Source organism: Hyaena hyaena, unplaced genomic scaffold (genome assembly GCF_003009895.1).
Source record: "Hyaena hyaena isolate Hyena2069 unplaced genomic scaffold, ASM300989v1 scaffold_306, whole genome shotgun sequence".
Classification (NCBI taxonomy): domain Eukaryota; kingdom Metazoa; phylum Chordata; class Mammalia; order Carnivora; family Hyaenidae; genus Hyaena; species Hyaena hyaena.
This window is the reverse complement of record NW_024080935.1, coordinates 902,873-921,186: the sequence shown is the minus strand read 5'-3', so window position 1 is coordinate 921,186 and position 18,314 is coordinate 902,873. Positions and strand designations below refer to the sequence as shown.

Sequence of the window (18,314 nt, the reverse complement as noted above, 5' to 3'; positions counted from 1 at the left end):
CGGCAGTAAGGATAGGGGGGCGGGGCTATTCACTTGGGGCTCCTCCCCCTTTGGCCCGGCGTCCCTACCGCGCCTGCGCGCTCCCGCCCGGTCTCCATCTTGGAATTGGGAGGAAGAGGGAGAGGGAGACCGGGACGAGACCGGGGCTGTGGTGCGGAGAGAGGCTGAGGCTGAGAAGAGGAGAGGGAGAGAAGGCGCGGGGACCGCCCTTAGCTACAATCTTTCAGCTACCCTCAGGAGAGGAAGGGGGAAAGGGAGGAGACCGGGGCGGGAGTGAGGGCTGTCACCCTCGGACCCCGGCGTGAGAGGGGCCGTGCGGCCGGACGTCCTCGGGGTGGGCCCCCTGTCGGTGGCCGAAGACCTGGGGCTCGGGCCCTTCGGTCGTGAATTTCCGGGCTTGACTCCTCGCTTCTCAAATATCTGGGTATCATCCCCTCAGATCCCACGTACCAGGACTCGGGTCCTAACCTCTCTAAACCTGGGGCTCTGTTTAATAGGATTTCAAATATCTGGGGTTCAGGTCCCTGCGTGCACCAGTATCCGGGGTTTATTCCCCACGCGTTCAGATATCAAATTCAGCCTCCCTTCGTTCAAATATCTGGGGTTCAGACCCCACAATCAGAAATCCGGAATTCAGCAACTGTCGCTCTCGAGGAGGAGGAGGACTGGACCGCGAGGTCAGATCAGGTTGTCACCCCCTCCCCTCCAGGGGAGGCTTCCCGGGCCCGCCCCTCAGGAAGGGCGAAAGCCGAGGAAGAGGTGGCAAGGGGAAAGGTCTCCTTGCCCCTCTCCCTGCTTGGCAGAGCCGCTGGAGGACCCCAGGAGGAGGCGGAAGCGCTGGGGCACCATAGTGACCCCTACCAGGTGAGACACGGGGTGCAGGGGCGCGGGTCCCTGTGTCTAGGATTGAGAAGAAAGGGTGCTCCTTTTTGAGGAACTGGGCCTGGGTAGGCCCTCTCCTCAGGATGAAGCCCAGTGGGCCAGTGGTCATCCTCTGGCTAGCCGTGCCTTCTGCTGCCACCTTGTTCCTCTTCCTTCATAATATCTGTTTGCTAGGGGACCTCAGGTGACAGGGTCTTTGATGTCATGGGGGTCACGCCCTAGGATGCTGGAGCTAATTAGAGGGGTTTGCACTCTTCTGCTCTTCTCCCATGTTCACTTTGTCCCTCACAGCTACCTGTTCTCCATGATTATACCTCTTTCTCCTGATTGCTCTGGGGTGTTGATTCCCTTGCCTCTGATCTCTATGGTGGGTCCACTTATCTTTTTTTAGGCATGATCTGGTCGGATTTCTTGTCCTTTCAAGGAAGTGTGTGTGTGCATTTGTGTTTGGGGATGCCTGGCAATATTTTCCCCCAACTGTATTGTTACCTTCCAACCTCTTGCTGATGGTGATACATTTGTCAAGCAGTCTGTCATTTACAAGTGCCTTACATCTGTTCTCTCATGTGACACCCCCCCATTTGCCCTGTGGGGGCTTCTTTTATTGCTGTCTTCCCATTTTACAGTTGAGAATATTGAGGCCCAGAGAGGTTGCTCAAGGTCACACAGAGGCAGAATCAGGATTTGAACCAGGGTTTTTGATCGAGTTTTTCCCCTGCTCCAAACCTGTCTCTTGCCATCTCTTCTTGGCCAGGGGTCCAGAGGAGAATGAATTGGGGGTGAGAGATATAACAATGGGGGGTGGGGTGGGGAGAAGAGCTTCCTTTTTAGGAGGGCTGTACTCAGAAGCTTTTCCTGATGGGAGGCTCTGGCTCCTGGCTTCTGTCTCATGGATTTTTCTCTCTACTGTGACCTTCATCTCTACCCTGATTCCAGTCTTTGGTCTGGGTTCCTGAGAGGGTTCTCTCTTTTGACAGATGATAGCCATAGTGGTGTCTCTTCACAGTTCAAGCCAAGCTGCTGGGGTTGGATGATCCCCTAAGTATTCAGTCCTTTTTGTGGTGACCCTGGAGGCAGGGAAGGAAAAATACATATGCTGAGTGTCTGCATAGTTTTCTTAAGAATGAGATCTCATTAAAAATCTCACAACAGCCCTGTGCTGTAATCCATTTTACTGAAGAGAAGACCAAGCATAAGGAACTTAACTGGAAACCCTGTTGCTGTATGTTGCAGATGAGGCATGCCGTTAGTGTGCTTTAGGGACAGACAGACTTGGGTTTCCTCATCTGCAGAATGGTGATAACATTGTCCATTTGAGAAGATGGCTGTGATTTAGCACAGACCTTGGTAATTGCTCAGATGTTCATTATTTGATGAAGAGGTCCTGTGTGATATTTTGTTGGCATCCTTACATGTGGCCTGTGGTCCTGGGTCGCCATTCTGGGCTGGGTGCTGGTAAAGAGGTCAAAAAGATTCCTGTGGCAAGTTGTGAGCACCTGCCTTTGTGTGTGGGTGTGTGGTGGGGGTGAAGGGTGCTTGGCAGGGTTGCTGGCAGGAGAATGGAGAAGGAGGCCGGATTTGAGCAGCTTGGGAGCTGCTGAGGGCTTGGCTGAAGGCAATCAATCAATCTCCTAGGCTATTCTGAGCCCTCTGCACCCTGGGGGCCCACGGGAGAGTCAGGCTTACTTCTTGCCCTCCAGCTTCCAGTTGGGCTGAGACAAAATTAACAACACAACAGGAAACAATGCAGGACAGAATATAATTACATGCTAAATTGTTAGGTGCTTTAAAGGAGCTAGAACTCTGCCCTGGGAGGCGAGCTCTGCTGAAGGCTCTTTTGTGCCTAAATTCCAACAAGTGCTTAGCCAGGGGCCTGGCCTGGAATTCCCTGGGGGAAAGGGGCGGGGTCCTGGGGTACCGAGTACTGCAGGAGCTTTTTCTGGGTGTCGGGCTGAGTGCTCTAGGAGCTCTCCCCAAAAGCTGGAGTGGTCAAGGAAGGCTTCCTGCAGGAGGGGGATAAGCTTAGGTGGATGAGCTGCCATGAGAGTAAGGCACACAGGCCTGACTGGAGAGAAGATCCTTTTCTCTGACCTTGAAGAAGTCCTCCTTCCTTTCTGTGCCTCAGTTGCCTCATCTGTGAAATGGTGATCACTGCCCTGCCCTACTTGTTTCATAGGGCTGTTCTAACTAAAATCATAGCAGTTAGAGGACCCGTTTTGGGTGTCACTTAACCTTTCTGATTCTGTTTCCTCATTGCAAGATAGAGGTGATGGTAATACCTCATAAGGTTGTGGTAAGGATTGAAAGAGAGAGATGCATGTAAGGTGCTTACTGTACATGCTCAATAAATGTTATTTGTACACCACAAATGTCCTGTACCTGTGTGTAATGCGTATGCAATTGGACTGGACAAGTAAGGCAGCCCAGGTCACGGAGAGGTCCCCAGAGCCAGCCGCCATATCTGTCCCTGTCCTTCCCATTCTACATCTCCTTGCCACAATGTCCCTAGCCCTTTTTGAGAGCAAGTCTTCTGGCCCTTCTGGGCCAGTACCCACTTCTAACAATGGCCGGATTTCCACTGCCTCCGGCCTGGCCGTTTCCTGCTCTCTTCCAGGGTGTGAGAGGTTGAGGGAGGAGGGGGGCCTCAACGCCAAGGGGAACAGGAAGGTGCCTGGAAATATTTGGGGTATGGGATGTGTGGGACAGGACACTTGGGAATCTGGGGTTCTGGCTAGAAGGCGGGATCTTTTATTCTTGAGGGGAGAAGTAGGGGGTTGTAGGGAAATTGATTTTATTGAGGGCTGAGGGGGGGTGGTGAGGATGATGCTTAGCTCTCAGTCTTCCTAACAGTTTTAGGGACTCCAGGGACCCGGCCCCCGTGCTCTGGTTGCCAGGGCAACTTCATTTTTTTGGAGCTTTGATGTTGTTCCTAATCTCCCCCCTGCCCTTCCTCAGCGATGCCTCCCCCTCATCAGGGAACTAGGGGAGGAGAAGGCAGAAATTTGAGGGGTCCCTTCCTCTCTGAATGTCCCGTCTTCTCTGTAAGCATCCCCTCTTCACTCTGCAGGTCAGGCCCCACTCTCAGGGCCCCCAGGGGCCATCATGCCAGCTGGGGGCCGGGCCGGGAGCCTGAAGGACCCTGATGTGGCCGAGCTCTTCTTCAAGGATGACCCTGAAAAGCTCTTCTCTGATCTCCGGGAGATTGGCCATGGCAGCTTTGGAGCCGTATACTTTGTGAGTTGGGGCTTAGGAGAATGAGGTGGGGATGGGCACTGCATTCTTCGCCCTGTGGACCTCCAAGCAGCCCTCTGCACTGCTGTACCACACCAGCCTTTCCCGCCCTCTCCTTTTGGGCCAACAAATCTTCCTGCTGCCCAGTGCTCACCAGAGGCTGTCATTACCACCTTCTGGTCTGGTCTTCTAGGCCCGAGATGTCCGGAATAGTGAGGTGGTGGCCATCAAGAAGATGTCCTACAGTGGGAAGCAGTCAAATGAGGTGGGTCAGGTTTGACAAGAATGGTGGGGGGCAGAGCATGGAACCCCTGGCTCTGTGCGCCGGCTGAGTAAACCTCTCCTCCCCTGACCTCCTTTCAGAAGTGGCAGGACATCATCAAGGAGGTGCGGTTCCTGCAGAAGCTCCGGCACCCCAACACCATTCAGTACCGGGGCTGTTACCTGAGGGAGCACACGGCTTGGGTGAGCCAGCCCACTGACCTGATCTTTGCCCCTATTCTTGTCCTGGTCCAGTTTCTCAGGTGGGCCCTGTTCCAGGTGCCATTATGGGAACCTTGGAAGGGAGGAAGTCTCTCCCAACCTCTTTAGTCTTCAGACAAACCCACGAACAACAATGTCTCTAGAAAGAGAGGCTGGGAAGAGAGTCATAAATCGTTAGTTGGAAAGGGGCATATGGCGTGGAAGAAATGGAGATAGAATGGACTTTGAAGGAATTCAGATGGGAGTCGTGGTATCTTGGGCTCTTTCTAGGGGAGGCCCTGACTAGGAACTCTACCACCACTACCACCACCTTGTTTTCTCAGTTGTCCTTCCTCTCTCTCTCCACCCCGGAGGCAATGCCTGAGTGAAGGATAGGCAGAGAAGCTCTGTGTTTGGATCTCTGCCCAAGAGAGGTGGGCCAGGGGTGACCAGATGTGCTTATCTCTGATCCTTCACCCTTTCTTAGCTGGTGATGGAGTATTGCCTGGGCTCAGCTTCTGACCTTCTAGAAGGTAAGTGGCTCTTTGGCCAACGTGTGGGAGAAGTGAGAAGAGCAAAGAAGCTGTAGAGGAAGGGATCGGGGGAACTTGTTCCAGCCCCACCCTTGGGCTTCCTCAGTGTGATGTTTTTCTCTCACTCCCCAGTGCACAAGAAGCCCCTTCAGGAGGTGGAGATTGCAGCTGTGACCCATGGGGCCCTTCAGGGCCTGGCTTACCTGCACTCCCACAACATGATCCATAGGTACAAGGAACATTGATGATGGCGGGGAGGGGGTGCACTCTACACTATTCATTCAGTTGGGCTGCAGCCTTCTTGGAAACTTGGTGCTAAAGCCCCTGCCCATCCTTCCTGAGATGCATGGCTCATCCCTGTGCTTTGTCTCCGGCAGGGATGTGAAGGCTGGAAACATCTTGCTATCAGAGCCAGGCTTGGTGAAGCTAGGGGACTTTGGCTCTGCATCTATCATGGCACCCGCCAACTCCTTTGTGGGCACCCCGTATTGGTGAGTGGGGTGGTGGTGAGTGGAGAGAGCCCCTAGGATACTGGGAGCGAGAGTTGGCAGAGTCTGGCCAGGTGATCAGCCTCCTCCTGACCATTCTCCCAGGATGGCTCCAGAGGTGATCCTCGCAATGGATGAGGGGCAGTACGATGGCAAAGTGGATGTCTGGTCCTTGGGGATAACCTGCATCGAGCTGGGTAAGGATGACATCCTCTTTTCTCTCCACTCCTTTCTCTTTCTCTTACCATTCCCATACCATTTCATCCTTAGGCCTCCAAGCTCCTGTCCATTTTGACTGTACCCTTGACTCCCAATTCAGGCAGCTGTCAAATTCTGCCAGTTCTTAGACCTGGAGATATCAGAGCATTCTTTTTCTGTCCACTACTCTAGTTTTACTTTTTTTTTTTTGGAGTTCTGGCCATGTGCCATGCTACGCTAGCAGGTTTGGGGGGCATAGCAGTGAATGAGGTTCTTGCCCTTGTGGAACTTACATTCTACTGGGGAAACAGGTATGTTTTCTCTTAATGTGATAGAAGCTGAATGGAGGTTACAGGAGCAGTACAACCATAAAACAAGGGACTTGACCTATTTCAGGGGTTGAGGAAGGTCGCCTTATAGCAGAGATATCTTGACAGAACCATAAGATAAACAATAGCAGTTTGAAAGACTACAGGAAAGAATATTCCAGATGGGTAAGAGCAGACTTGCGGAGCTGAGACTGGCTTCAATTGTTTGCAATATTGCAGGTAATGCTGTGTAAAGAGCAGTAAATAAGGCCAGAGAGAAAGGCTCAAGTGAGTTCATGAGGCCTTGTCAGGGTTCTGGTCTCTGCCAGCCTACGCTACTGAAACCACTATTAGTGAGGTAGTGTTTGTAAGCCTCCAACACAGTGCTCAGTACGGACAGCTGCCCAAGAAAGAGATGCTGTTAGCCCCTCTTATCAACGCCTTCCTGCCATGCTCTTTCCTACTGCGACCTTTCCTACCACCAGTCTCTTCCTTCCAGTCTCTCTTATGTCAGAGCACCCTAGCTGGGCGCTCCCCATACCCTTCAAGACATATGCCATCCCCACACTTCCTTCCACCAAGCTAAAGGCTCCGCTTTCTGAAGGCTGGCTTTCCCTTTCATGAGCTCTACACCATGAGTGTGCCGTGAACTTTTCCACTTTCTTAACTTGGTTTGTGTTGTGTCTTCTGCCCAAAGTCCAAGATCTGGACACGCCCATTCTCTCCACGTCCACATATGTGCATTTGTCACTTGAGGCCATATCTGGGCAGGTGATACAAATAGATTGGAACAAGCCAGGTATAAGAAAAATATAGAGCTGTCCATTTTATTCTTAGTTTTTGGTAGAGATACAGACGCAGAGAAGTATTTCTCTATTGAAAAGAAACCACGAGTCCTGGTTATAAATGGCAGCAGATAGTGCATATCAAAGAAGTAGTGTGAGCAAGATTACGGCAAACCGGAGACTGCTATTGCTTTGCTTTCGCCCATCGTTATGTGGGAGTGTCACCTCCTTTTCACCACATCTAAGTTTTTAGAAGAAATTGGATGTTTAGATTATTACTAAATTGCTAGGTTGGAACTTATTTTAAAAGTCATTATTTAGGCCAGAAACATAACAAAACATTTGTTTGGGCCTCAAGGAGCTCCTGGCTTGCAACTTCTAATCTAAGGCCCAGCTCCAATATCCCGTTTTCCGAAAGACCTGCCCTTAATCCCCTGCACACCTACCCGCTTGAGAGCCCACACCCCTCCAGCTTCCCAGCCATTTTTCTGTTTTCCTCTTGTAACTTGATAGTAGTACTTACTGAGTCCTATTTAATTTTTCCTATTAGGCTAGAGGTTCCTTGAGGACAGGACCTGTCTCTTATTTTTCCTTATCTTTCCCTTAACACTTAGCAAGTTTTTTTGCTCTTACTTGGTGCCTAATAAAATGTTAGTTGGGCTGATAACTACTGCTTTCTGCTTTCTTTGATCTCTGTTCTACATGTGCAGGGGAGACGATGGGTCTTACATTTTACAGAGGGAATTAATTGAGATTATGAGAATTGCTCAGGGTCATGTAGCGAGGAAGTCAGGGAGCTGGGGTGTGAACCCAAATCTTCTGATTTCCATTCCAGTCTCCTCTGCCCATCTGCCACCTCTCACTTTCTCCCTGTTGACCTTTCTCTGTAGCGGAACGGAAACCACCGCTGTTTAACATGAATGCGATGAGTGCCTTATACCACATTGCACAGAACGAGTCCCCCGTGCTCCAGTCAGGACACTGGTGAGGACTGGGATTCCTGGGCCCAGGGGTTAGGGCATAGGGTAAGGCTACCTGGCTCATAGCCTCCCCACCCCTTCCTCATCCTCGCATGACTTCTAGGTCTGAGTACTTCCGGAATTTTGTTGACTCCTGTCTTCAGAAAATCCCTCAAGACAGGCCAACCTCAGAGGTTCTTCTGAAGGTGAGGGCTCCCTGGCCTAGCATTCTCCTAGAACTGTTGCCTGTTACAACGAACCACAGAAACCCCTCAGTGAAATTAGTGATTCCCAACTCTTCCTCCACCAAGAACTTCATGTATGAATTCCCACCCCCATTCCCAGTGCCCAGTGGACTCTGTGTTTTGCAAGATTTTGTCTACCAGACTGCCTTTATTTATTAAGTAATAATTTGTTTTCCCATCTTTCATTAATCAAAGTTGTATATAATTGCCAGCCAGAGCTTCTGGTCTGCGTGCGATAACCAGGGTTACCACACTGATCTGATGTAATTCAAGCCAAAAGCCTGTGTAGCCTTGTCATGGGTAAATGTATGATTTCCTTTAGGTGTGTTTCAAGATATCAAAAGTAGAGGGGCCCCCATTCCTTTCACAGATCCACGGGGGCCTAAGGAGCCCTAGTTGGGAACTGACGTAGACGGTCTAGTTGGACTTTATTTTTTTATAATTGTGGGATACCTCATGAAGTCCAGAGAGGCTTGTGACATGTCCAGGGGCACACAGCATGATGATAGAGGACCTGGACTAGAATCCAAATCTCCCGACTGTTCTTGTCTGTCAGCCGTGCCTGAAGGAACAGGAGCCTGTCTGGGGAGGAGTAATTGGTGGTGAAAATTGATGTGGGGGCAGAGCTTACTTAGCACAAGGCCAGCATCAGCTCCTGGTGGGCATGGGCCCCAGGGAATGCCTCAGGCCAGAGGGAATGCCAAGGCCCGTGGGATATTTGGGGTGGGGGGAGGTGCTCAGCAGCAGGCCTCAGTGTTCTCTCCCCTCAGCACCGCTTTGTGCTCCGGGAGCGGCCACCCACAGTCATCATGGACCTGATCCAGAGGACCAAGGATGCTGTGCGGGAGCTGGACAACCTGCAGTACCGAAAGATGAAGAAGATACTGTTCCAAGAAGCACCCAATGGCCCTGGTGCTGAAGCCCCGGAAGAGGAGGAGGTGACCCAGCTTACCATGCCAGCCTTTTTTCCCCCACCATGTTTTGCTTGCCTCCTAGCAGCTGCTTGGCTCACCTTCCCTTTCCTTCCTCCTCCCCTGTCACCCTGTGTTACCTCCATATACATACCCCTTATCCTTCCCCTTCCCTGCCCAACAGCCTGCGCCCTGTCCACAGGAGGCCGAGCCCTACATGCACCGGGCCGGGACACTGACCAGTCTAGAGAGTAGCCACTCAGTGCCCAGCATGTCCATCAGCGCCTCCAGCCAGAGCAGTTCCGTCAACAGCCTAGCAGATGCCTCGGACAATGAGGAGGAAGAAGAGGAGGAGGAAGAGGAAGAGGAGGAAGAGGAAGGCCCTGAAGCCCGAGAGATGGCCATGATGCAAGAAGGGGAGCACACAGTTACCTCCCATAGTTCCATCATCCACCGACTGCCGGTATGCAGCTCCCCTCAGGAGGCCTGACAGTGACAAAGCCTTGCAAACCCCAGCTCTCCCTCCCAAGTGTGATTGCTCCTCCTCTAAGTCAGACTGGGTCTCCAGGGATCTCCCCTTGGGCCCACTGGCCTCTGAACCTTGGACATCCCTGTCACCTTCCCTTCCTCTAGGGTTCTGACAACCTGTATGATGACCCCTACCAGCCGGAGATGACCCCAGGTCCTCTCCAGCCACCCGCAGCCCCAGCTCCCACCTCTACCACCTCTTCTGCCCGCCGCCGGGCCTACTGCCGCAACAGGGACCACTTTGCCACCATCCGTACTGCCTCCCTGGTAAGTACAGCCATCCTCCCTCAGCCTGGATGCCCAAACTCTTAAGTCCAGATGATGTTTTTCCCCTGTGGCACTGGATTAAGTTCAGATTCTGCTCTCACTTTCTGTTGGTGTCGCTTTCTCCTTGACCCTCTCTGCTCTCTTCTCACAACAGACTGTTTTGGTCACATTGCCCAATGTGGGTGTTTTAGCTTGATAAACTCTTACTCCATTTTCATGGCTAGGCTTAAGTAGCATGTCCTGGGGTGCCTTCCCAGGCCCCTGACCAGCCAGGTGCATCACATCCCTGTGTTGTGGTGCTCCTGAATGGCATTAGGATAGGTATGCTGGATTTTATGCTCCTGGACAGCAAGAATAGTGGCCAGTGTCTGCCTCCTACGATTATTGGCTCTCAGGCCCACACACGTGCCTGAGTATTTCATCCTTCCATCTCTTCTGGATGAGAGGGTATGAACCCATTTGAGGGATGAGGCAGTTATGACTCAGCCATTCTGCTTGTCCAAAGCACTTGCCTATACACCTTTGGTGGTTCTCAGATTCTCAAATTAAGCAAGACTTTGGTTCTCCTAAAATCAAGTCATGGTAATGTTTTGCTCAGTTCATGGGAAAAGATGGGTACACTTTTCATAAAACACGGTTTTTCATCCATATTTCGAGTAAACTTTTAGATTACATTCTTGCTTAACTGCAAGCATCAACATCAATTCCGTTGTGGACCAACGGTTGGTCTAGTATATTCTTACAGCTAATGCTTCTGGCAGGCATGTGCTAGGACAGCTCTTCAGATCCTGTGATGCTTAGTGCTTTGTGGTACCGTGTAGAGAAGTCTGTGACTTCCAGAGACTTGGCCACCTGGACTAGTTGGAGTTGTGCCCACTTGACAATGGGACCTGAGCTCCAAACCGCAGATGTAGACATCGAGGCCCGGTGTTCTTGATACTCCAACATCTCAGGGCCCAGATCCCAGCTGCGTACGTGGGCTATAATGAGTCCTCAGTGTTTGCTGAAGGGGAAGAAAGACTGTATTAGTTCAGAGTGTTCTAGACACTATTACGTATGTATCAGGCTTAAGTTCCACAGCTTTCTATGAGGAGGTATTATTGTCCCATTTAGCAGATAAGGGAACTGAGACTTCGTTTTATTAACTTGCTTGAGGTTACATGGTTAATAGGTGACCAATCTGGGGGTTGGGCCCAGGTGTGTCTGATTTTGAACTAATCACATTGTTCCCACTTTTGCGCCAGGCCTAGTGCATGGCCCCTTTTATCAACTCAGTTATATCAGCCTGTGAAATAATAGACTGCATCTCCATCATCCAGTGGAGGTGGCAGACTCAGGGAGGCTAAGTGTGATGAAGGTACCAAATGAGAACTGAACCCATGAGTCTGAAACCCGTGTTCACCAATAGAGCATGAAAACCTTGTGTGTAGTGAGATGAGGCCAGCGCTGAGCCCCACTTCTCATCCTCTCTCCTGCCCCAGGTCAGCCGTCAGATCCAGGAGCATGAGCAGGACTCAGCCCTGCGGGAGCAGCTGAGTGGCTATAAGCGGATGCGACGACAGCACCAGAAACAGCTGCTGGCCTTGGAGTCGCGGCTGAGGGGTGAACGTGAGGAGCATAGCGCACGGCTGCAGCGGGAGCTTGAGGCACAGCGGGCCGGCTTTGGGGCTGAGGCAGAAAAGCTGTCCCGGCGGCACCAGGCCATTGGTGAGAAGGAGGCGCGAGCTGCCCAGGCCGAGGAGCGAAAGTTCCAGCAGCACATCCTTGGGCAACAGAAGAAGGAGCTGGCTGCCCTGCTGGAGGCACAGAAGCGAACCTACAAACTTCGGAAGGAGCAGCTAAAGGAGGTGAGATGGGGCTGCAGTAGTGGGTAGGGCCTGTGGTGGGCAAGGTACCCTGACCCCCTGCCCTCCCTGTGGCCTTGCCCAGGAGCTCCAGGAGAACCCCAGCACGCCCAAGCGGGAGAAGGCTGAGTGGCTTCTGCGGCAGAAGGAGCAACTCCAGCAGTGCCAGGCAGAGGAGGAGGCGGGGCTGCTGCGGCGACAGCGTCAGTACTTTGAGCTTCAGTGTCGCCAGTATAAGCGCAAGATGCTGCTGGCTCGTCACAGCCTGGACCAGGACCTGCTGCGGGAGGTAGGCCACGCTACCCCCCAGCCCCTCCCACAGCACAGGCACCTTTCTTTCCCTCTGCCCTCTTCCGTGCTGTGGTTTGGCTTCTCTTCCATACCCCTCATGCCTGTCAGATGCTGCTAGAGCTCCCTGGGCTTCCGTTCCCAGGCCAGCCAGGAGCTTGGCTCCCTTACACCCCTCAGTTCCCCACACTCCCCTCCCTCTGCCAGGGAGTTCTGGGGTTCTTTTGACACCAACAAGCCTTCCTGACTGAGCTCTACCTCCCTTCTGCCTCAGGATTTGAACAAGAAGCAGACCCAGAAGGACTTGGAGTGTGCACTGCTGCTGCGGCAGCATGAGGCCACGCGGGAGCTGGAGCTACGGCAGCTCCAGGCCGTCCAGCGCACACGGGCCGAGCTCACCCGCCTGCAGCACCAGACAGAGCTGGGCAACCAGCTGGAGTACAACAAGCGGCGTGAGCAAGAGTTGCGGCAGAAGCATGCGGCCCAGGTTCGCCAGCAGCCCAAGAGCCTCAAAGTACGTGCAGGCCAGCGTCCCCCGGGCCTCCCACTCCCCATTCCTGGGGCTCTGGGACCACCCAGCACAGGCACCCCTAGAGAAGAGCAGCCCTGCTCATCTGGCCAGGAGACAGTCCTGAACCAAAGAATTCTGGGAGAGGAGGAGGAAGCAGTTCCAGAGAGAAGGATTCTGGGACAGGAAGGGGCTCCCTTGGAGCCAGAGGAACAGAGGATATTGGGGGAAGAATCAGTAACCCCTAGTCCCAGTCCACAGAAACTTAGTTTGATTGATGAGGAAGGTTGGGGTCTGCCTGAGGAGGAGATAGAAGAGCTTAGAGTCCAATCCCTGGCACCCCAGGAGAGGAGCATTGTGGGCCAGGAGGCAGCTGGGGAATGGAGGTTATGGGAAAAGGAGGATGGGAGCCTCCTGGATGAGGAATTTGAGCTTGGCTGGATCCCAGGCCCAGCACTGACCCCAGTCCTCGAGGAAGAGGAAGAAGAGGAAGAGGGGGCTCCAGTTAGGACCCCAAGGGATCCTGGAGATGGCTGTCCCTCACCAGACATCCCCCCTGAACCCCCTCCAACACATCTGAGGCATGGCCCTATTAGCCAGCTCCCTGGCCTCCTGTCCCATGGCCTCTTGGCTGGCCTCTCCTTTGCAGTGGGATCCTCTTCTGGCCTCCTGCCCCTGCTACTTCTGCTGCTGCTCCCACTGCTGGCAGCCCAGGGCGGGGGTGGCCTGCAGGCAGCGCTGCTGGCCCTTGAGGTGGGGCTGGTGGGCCTGGGGGCCTCCTACCTACTTCTTTGTACAGCTCTGCACCTGCCCCCCAGTCTGTTCCTACTCCTGGCCCAGGGCACCACACTGGGGGCTGTCCTGGGTCTGAGCTGGCGCCGTGGCCTTATGGGTGTCCCTCTGGGCCTTGGGGCCGCCTGGCTCCTAGCCTGGCCAGGCCTGGCTCTACCTCTGGCAGCTCTGGCAGCTGGGGGCAATTGGGTGCGGCAACAGGGCCCCCGGATGCGCCGGGGCATCTCTCGACTCTGGCTGCGGGCTCTGCTGCGCCTGTCGCCCATGGCCTTTTGTGCCCTACAGGGCTGTGGAGCTGTGGGGGACCGAGGCCTGTTTGCACTCTACCCCAAGACCAACAAGGATGGCTTCCGCAGCTGTCTGCCCGTTCCTGGGCCCCGGCGGGGTAATCCCCGCGCTGCCCGTCACCCGCTAGCCCTGTTGGCGAGGTTTTGGACCCTGTGCAAGGGCTGGAACTGGCGCCTGGCACGGGCCAGCCAGGGTTTAGCTTCCCACTTGCCCCCCTGGGCTATCCACACACTGGCCAGCTGGGGCCTGCTCCGGGGTGAAAGGCCCAGCCGTATCCCCCGGCTGCTGCCCCGTAGCCAGCGCCGGCTAGGGCCTTCTGCCTCTCGCCAACCAGTGCCCGGGACTCTAAGTGGGCGGCGATCCCGACCCCGCCAGTCCCGGGCCCTGCCTCCCTGGAGGTAACCAACTAGCTAGCTCTTCCCCCGCCCCATCTAGAGCATCGAGCACTTTATTTCCCACTACTCAGTGAGGTTTCTCCAGTTCCAGTCCTCTCCTCCCTTTCACCCCTCCCTCCTTAGCACACTTCCCCACCTCAGCCCAGTCCTCTGGACCTCTAGACAGGCAGCCTCCTCCACCAGGAGTCCAGAAGTTACACTTTGTGTTCTCCTGACACTCCTCCCCCACCCTAAGTTATTGCTGTTCTCCCGCTGTGTGTGTGCTCATCCTCACCCTCATCAACTCAGGCCTGGGGCCAGGGGTGGTGGTGGGTGGGAAGTCATGTTTTTTTTTTCTCTCTTTGATTTTGTTTTTCTGTCTCCCTTCCAACCTGTCCCCTTCCCCCCACCAAAAAAAGAAAAAGACAAACACAAATAAAATATCTGAGCGGAACTGTACCTTTGGCCCAGGCTGCCTCTGTCTGCTTTGTCCTGCCGCCTAGCCTCCCTGGTATGCCCCCAGTCTGGACCCTTGGCCCCCAGTTCCATGACCTCTTCACCCCCATCTACGTTATCTTAACCCCTTTCACTCCTCAGCCTCATCCTCTCTGCCTTCATAGCTTCGTTGCACCATGATCACCACCAGCTCAGAGGTCTGGGCCCCTGTTGAGCTTCCACAGAACTTAGCCCCACAGCTCCCCTGTTGGTGGGTTCTTTGCGGAGAGTGTCCTCAGGTTCTGGGTCCATTTGTCCTCAACTCCTGCCTTTTCTCCCAGCCCCTTCCCTATGTGGCTCCCTTCTGGGAGCTGAATTTTTCCCCTGGCACTAGGCTTTACCCTAGAGGGCTTGGGAAAGGGACTGCAAACTACAGTAGGGGGTGGTGAGTTTGGGGGGCCAGGCAGCGAGTGGGGGGGCCATGGAAATGGGATTGGTTGTGGGCTTGGAGTGGGGGCTGAGTGCATAAGGGGCTGGACTGGGACGTGGAGATCTGGTCAGGGTAGCAGCTGCTGGCCCATTGAACTTGTCAGGCCCTTTCTGGCCACCTCTTTTGCCCCTTTCCCTTATGTGGCCCTAGATGGGGCCACCCCTTCTTACCCATTTCTCAGCTTGGAGCTTATCCTCCTCCCCTCCCTCCCACCCTAAGGTGCTGAACCTGGGACTTTCTCTGTCTTTCCTTAGTTGTGTTGCTCCCTTCCATGGGTGTGTTATGTGACTGGTTTTCTCACTCTTGTACACATTCTGTATCTGCTCACTTGGCTTCTGTCTCTGGGATGTATTTTCTCTGTCTTTGCATGGTCAGAGCTTCTTGTGTGTACTCTGAACCCTAAAGATTCTCAGTTCCCCCCGTCCACGAATTCGCCTGCTGTTTGTGAGTTTTCTACCCAACTCTCAATATGCTCTTGGAACCTGTCTTGTTTACTTTGTATCTCTTGCCCATTGAGAATCTTCCTGATCTCTCTCAGCACAACCCCATCTCTCCATGTCTGTCTGTATACAGCTCCCCCCGCCCCCTCTGTCTAACATGTTTTCTGTTTCTCTCCCTCTCCCTGTCTCTGCTTCTGTCTCCTCTCCTCCTCTCTCTCTTCTCCCCCTCTCCCCTGGTTGTTCTCCTCCTCTCCCTCGCCCCCGTCTCCCCTTGGTCCGTCCACTGCATAGTCTAAGGAGCTGCAGATCAAGAAGCAGTTCCAGGAGACGTGTAAGATCCAGACTCGGCAGTACAAGGCCCTGCGGGCACACTTGCTGGAGACCACGCCCAAGGCTCAGCACAAGAGCCTCCTTAAGCGGCTCAAGGAAGAACAGACCCGCAAGCTGGCGATCTTGGCCGAGCAGTATGACCAGTCCATCTCAGAGATGCTCAGCTCGCAGGCGGTGAGGCCTGGGGTCCAGGGAGGGAGCGTGGCGGAGGTTGGCCTTTGTACTCCTGCCTTGGTTATGGGGAGTGGGGGAGTGTGGGCAAAGACGGGGCTTTTGTTCTTAGGGGAAACTTGGATACTCTCCCACTGTCAGTATTCTCCACAATGGTTTTATTATCTCTCTTGAGTATTTCCTTAAGGTCTTGACAAAGCCAGCCTGACTACTCTACCAAGAACCACCAAGGAAAGAGTGGCTATAGTTTTTTTTCCTAGGCCTTAGTTTAATGTGTGAACAGGGAGCCAATCAAAATGATTTTGGCCCTTGGGCCGATTTACCCAGCCTTCTGGAGGATTTTGAAGATTGCTGTTCTAAAAGTGATCACACAGCAACACTGGAATGGGCCAGTTAAAAAATGCACGTAGCGTAAAAAGTAAAAATGCCCTTATTCATTGCCATTCTCTCACCCAATCCATTCTCTCCCCCAATTTCAGAGTTAACTCTTAATAATTGTATTTTAGGTTTTTTCCCTATGCATATTTGAAAGATTACACAAAATTTTAAACAAAAGTAGGATTGTGTTGTACATACTGCTCTCTCCTTTTTCCACCTAGTATTTCTTGGACATCTTTCCATGTCAGTACACCTATCTCATTTTTGAAACAGTGTAGAATTTTCCATGGTATGGACGTACCATAATTTATTTAACCCATCCCTTATTGGTGGACATTTAGGTTGTTTCCAGTATTTTGCTATCACAACGCTTCAGTGAACACCTTCGAGCACATGTGCAAGTATACCTGGGGGATAAATTCCTGGAAGTGTAATTGCTGTGTCACAGGGTATGGCGACCTTTCATTTTGATAGATGTTGAGGCTGGCTGCTTCTTGAAACCTTAAGGCCCAGGCCTACCTGGGGCAGGGGAGGATTGCGGGGGTGGGAGAAGAGGCCCCTAAAATTAGTTCTCCCTGTTTGCCAGCTACGGCTCGATGAGACCCAGGAGGCAGAGTTCCAGGCCCTTCGGCAGCAGCTGCAGCAGGAGCTGGAGCTCCTCAACGCCTACCAGAGCAAGATCAAGATCCGCACGGAGAGCCAGCATGAGCGGGAGCTGCGGGAGCTGGAGCAGAGGGTGGCTCTGAGGCGGGCACTGCTGGAGCAGCGGGTAAGGGGGCTCTGGCGCCAAGAGGCGCTGGGGAGGGCAGGCTTCCCACCTCCCGCCCCCAGACGCGCTAACCTCTCTTCTGGGTGTCCCAGGTGGAAGAGGAGCTGCTGGCCTTGCAGACAGGGCGCTCCGAGCGAATCCGGAGTTTGCTCGAGCGGCAGGCCCGTGAGATCGAGGCTTTCGATGCTGAGAGCATGAGGCTGGGCTTCTCCAGTATGGCTCTGGGGGGCATCCCAGCCGAGGCTGCCGCACAGGGCTATCCTGCCCCACCTCCTGCCCCTGCCTGGCCCTCCCGCCCTGTTCCCCGATCAGGGGCACACTGGAGCCATGGCCCTCCTCCACCGGGCATGCCCCCCCCAGCCTGGCGTCAGCCCTCTCTGCTGGCGCCCCCAGGTCCCCCAAACTGGCTGGGCCCCCCCACACAGAGTGGGACACCCCGTGGTGGAGCCCTGCTGCTGCTAAGAAACAGCCCTCAGCCCCTGCGGCGGGCAGCCTCGGGGGGCAGTGGCAGTGACAACGTGGGCCCACCTGCCGCTGCGGTGCCTGGGCCTCTGAGCCGGAGCACCAGTGTCGCCTCCCACATCCTCAATGGTTCCTCCCACTTCTATTCCTGAAGTGCAGGGTGGACGAGCAGATGAATGGGGCAGGGGCAGGGGCAGGGGTGGGTGGAGCCTGATCCTGGAGGGCTGTAAGCTAGAGGCCCACCCACAGGTGGGGGACAGGATGTTGGCTCCAGCTCCCCTTGGACCTCCTCATCTCATGAGCTTCTTGGGCTGGCCGGTGGCCCAGGGCCAGCTTGGGCATAGGTGCCTCAAGGCTGACCAGGAGCCCTTGCCTCCCCACCATGGTGCCAGGGTCTCTCTCCATCACAGCCTTGGGAAAGGAGGGAGATGTGCGTGTCAAATATTCATCTGGTCCCCTGGGGGAGGGGAAGGGTGGGTCTAGATATATTATATTCAGAGAACTATACTACCCCCTGTAGTGGGGCCATGGACTGGGGATGCCAGGCACCCCCAGACCTGGGGTGTGGCAGAGCGGTCTGGGGTGGGGAGAACAGAAGGAAAAGGCCTTCCTAGGAAAGAAGGATCAGGATGTTGTCTTGGGGTCAGGATGCCTGGTCTCTCCATTCCCCTGATGCTGTCTGACGTCCTGTGCCGTTTTGTCCTTTATCTTTTTTTTTTTTTTTTTTTTAATTGAGATCAGAGCTGGGCAGGGGAACAAGGGAAGGACCTTGGAAGGGACTGCTCCCAGGCTTGGGGGCGGTCATGGGAGCCCCTCCCAGCTATGGGGTTGGCACAGAGCCCCACAGCAAGCTTTTAATAAACTGTTGGTTATTCTAACAGACCCCAGGACTCAACCCTTTCTGTCTAAAGTGTGTATCAAGGACTGTTCTGTGGGAGGTGATAGATA

General features: G+C 53.9%; 1 protein-coding gene across 6 annotated transcripts; it reads left to right on the top strand.

The window, feature by feature from the left end:
• Positions 1-102: 102 nt before the first annotated feature.
• Positions 103-18,248, top strand: TAOK2 (TAO kinase 2). Of its 6 annotated transcripts, none has more exons than XM_039247792.1 (19): positions 103-864; positions 3,950-4,116; positions 4,307-4,378; positions 4,477-4,578; positions 5,063-5,108; positions 5,241-5,337; positions 5,486-5,599; positions 5,702-5,793; positions 7,778-7,871; positions 7,971-8,052; positions 8,862-9,029; positions 9,205-9,465; positions 9,636-9,797; positions 11,279-11,644; positions 11,727-11,930; positions 12,204-12,443; positions 15,548-15,760; positions 16,722-16,904; positions 16,997-18,248. In XM_039247792.1, the coding sequence occupies exons 2-19, from the start codon at positions 3,985-3,987 to the stop codon at positions 17,516-17,518; spliced, it is 3,150 nt and encodes a 1,049-aa protein (XP_039103723.1). In that variant the 5' UTR covers positions 103-864; positions 3,950-3,984; the 3' UTR covers positions 17,519-18,248. The 6 variants fall into 6 exon arrangements, with proteins under 6 accessions (XP_039103723.1, XP_039103722.1, XP_039103725.1 ...); XM_039247791.1 differs by having other exon boundaries at positions 9,187-9,465; XM_039247794.1 differs by lacking the exon at positions 16,997-18,248 and adding an exon at positions 16,477-16,584 and having other exon boundaries at positions 9,187-9,465; positions 16,722-16,814.
• Positions 18,249-18,314: the final 66 nt, after the last annotated feature.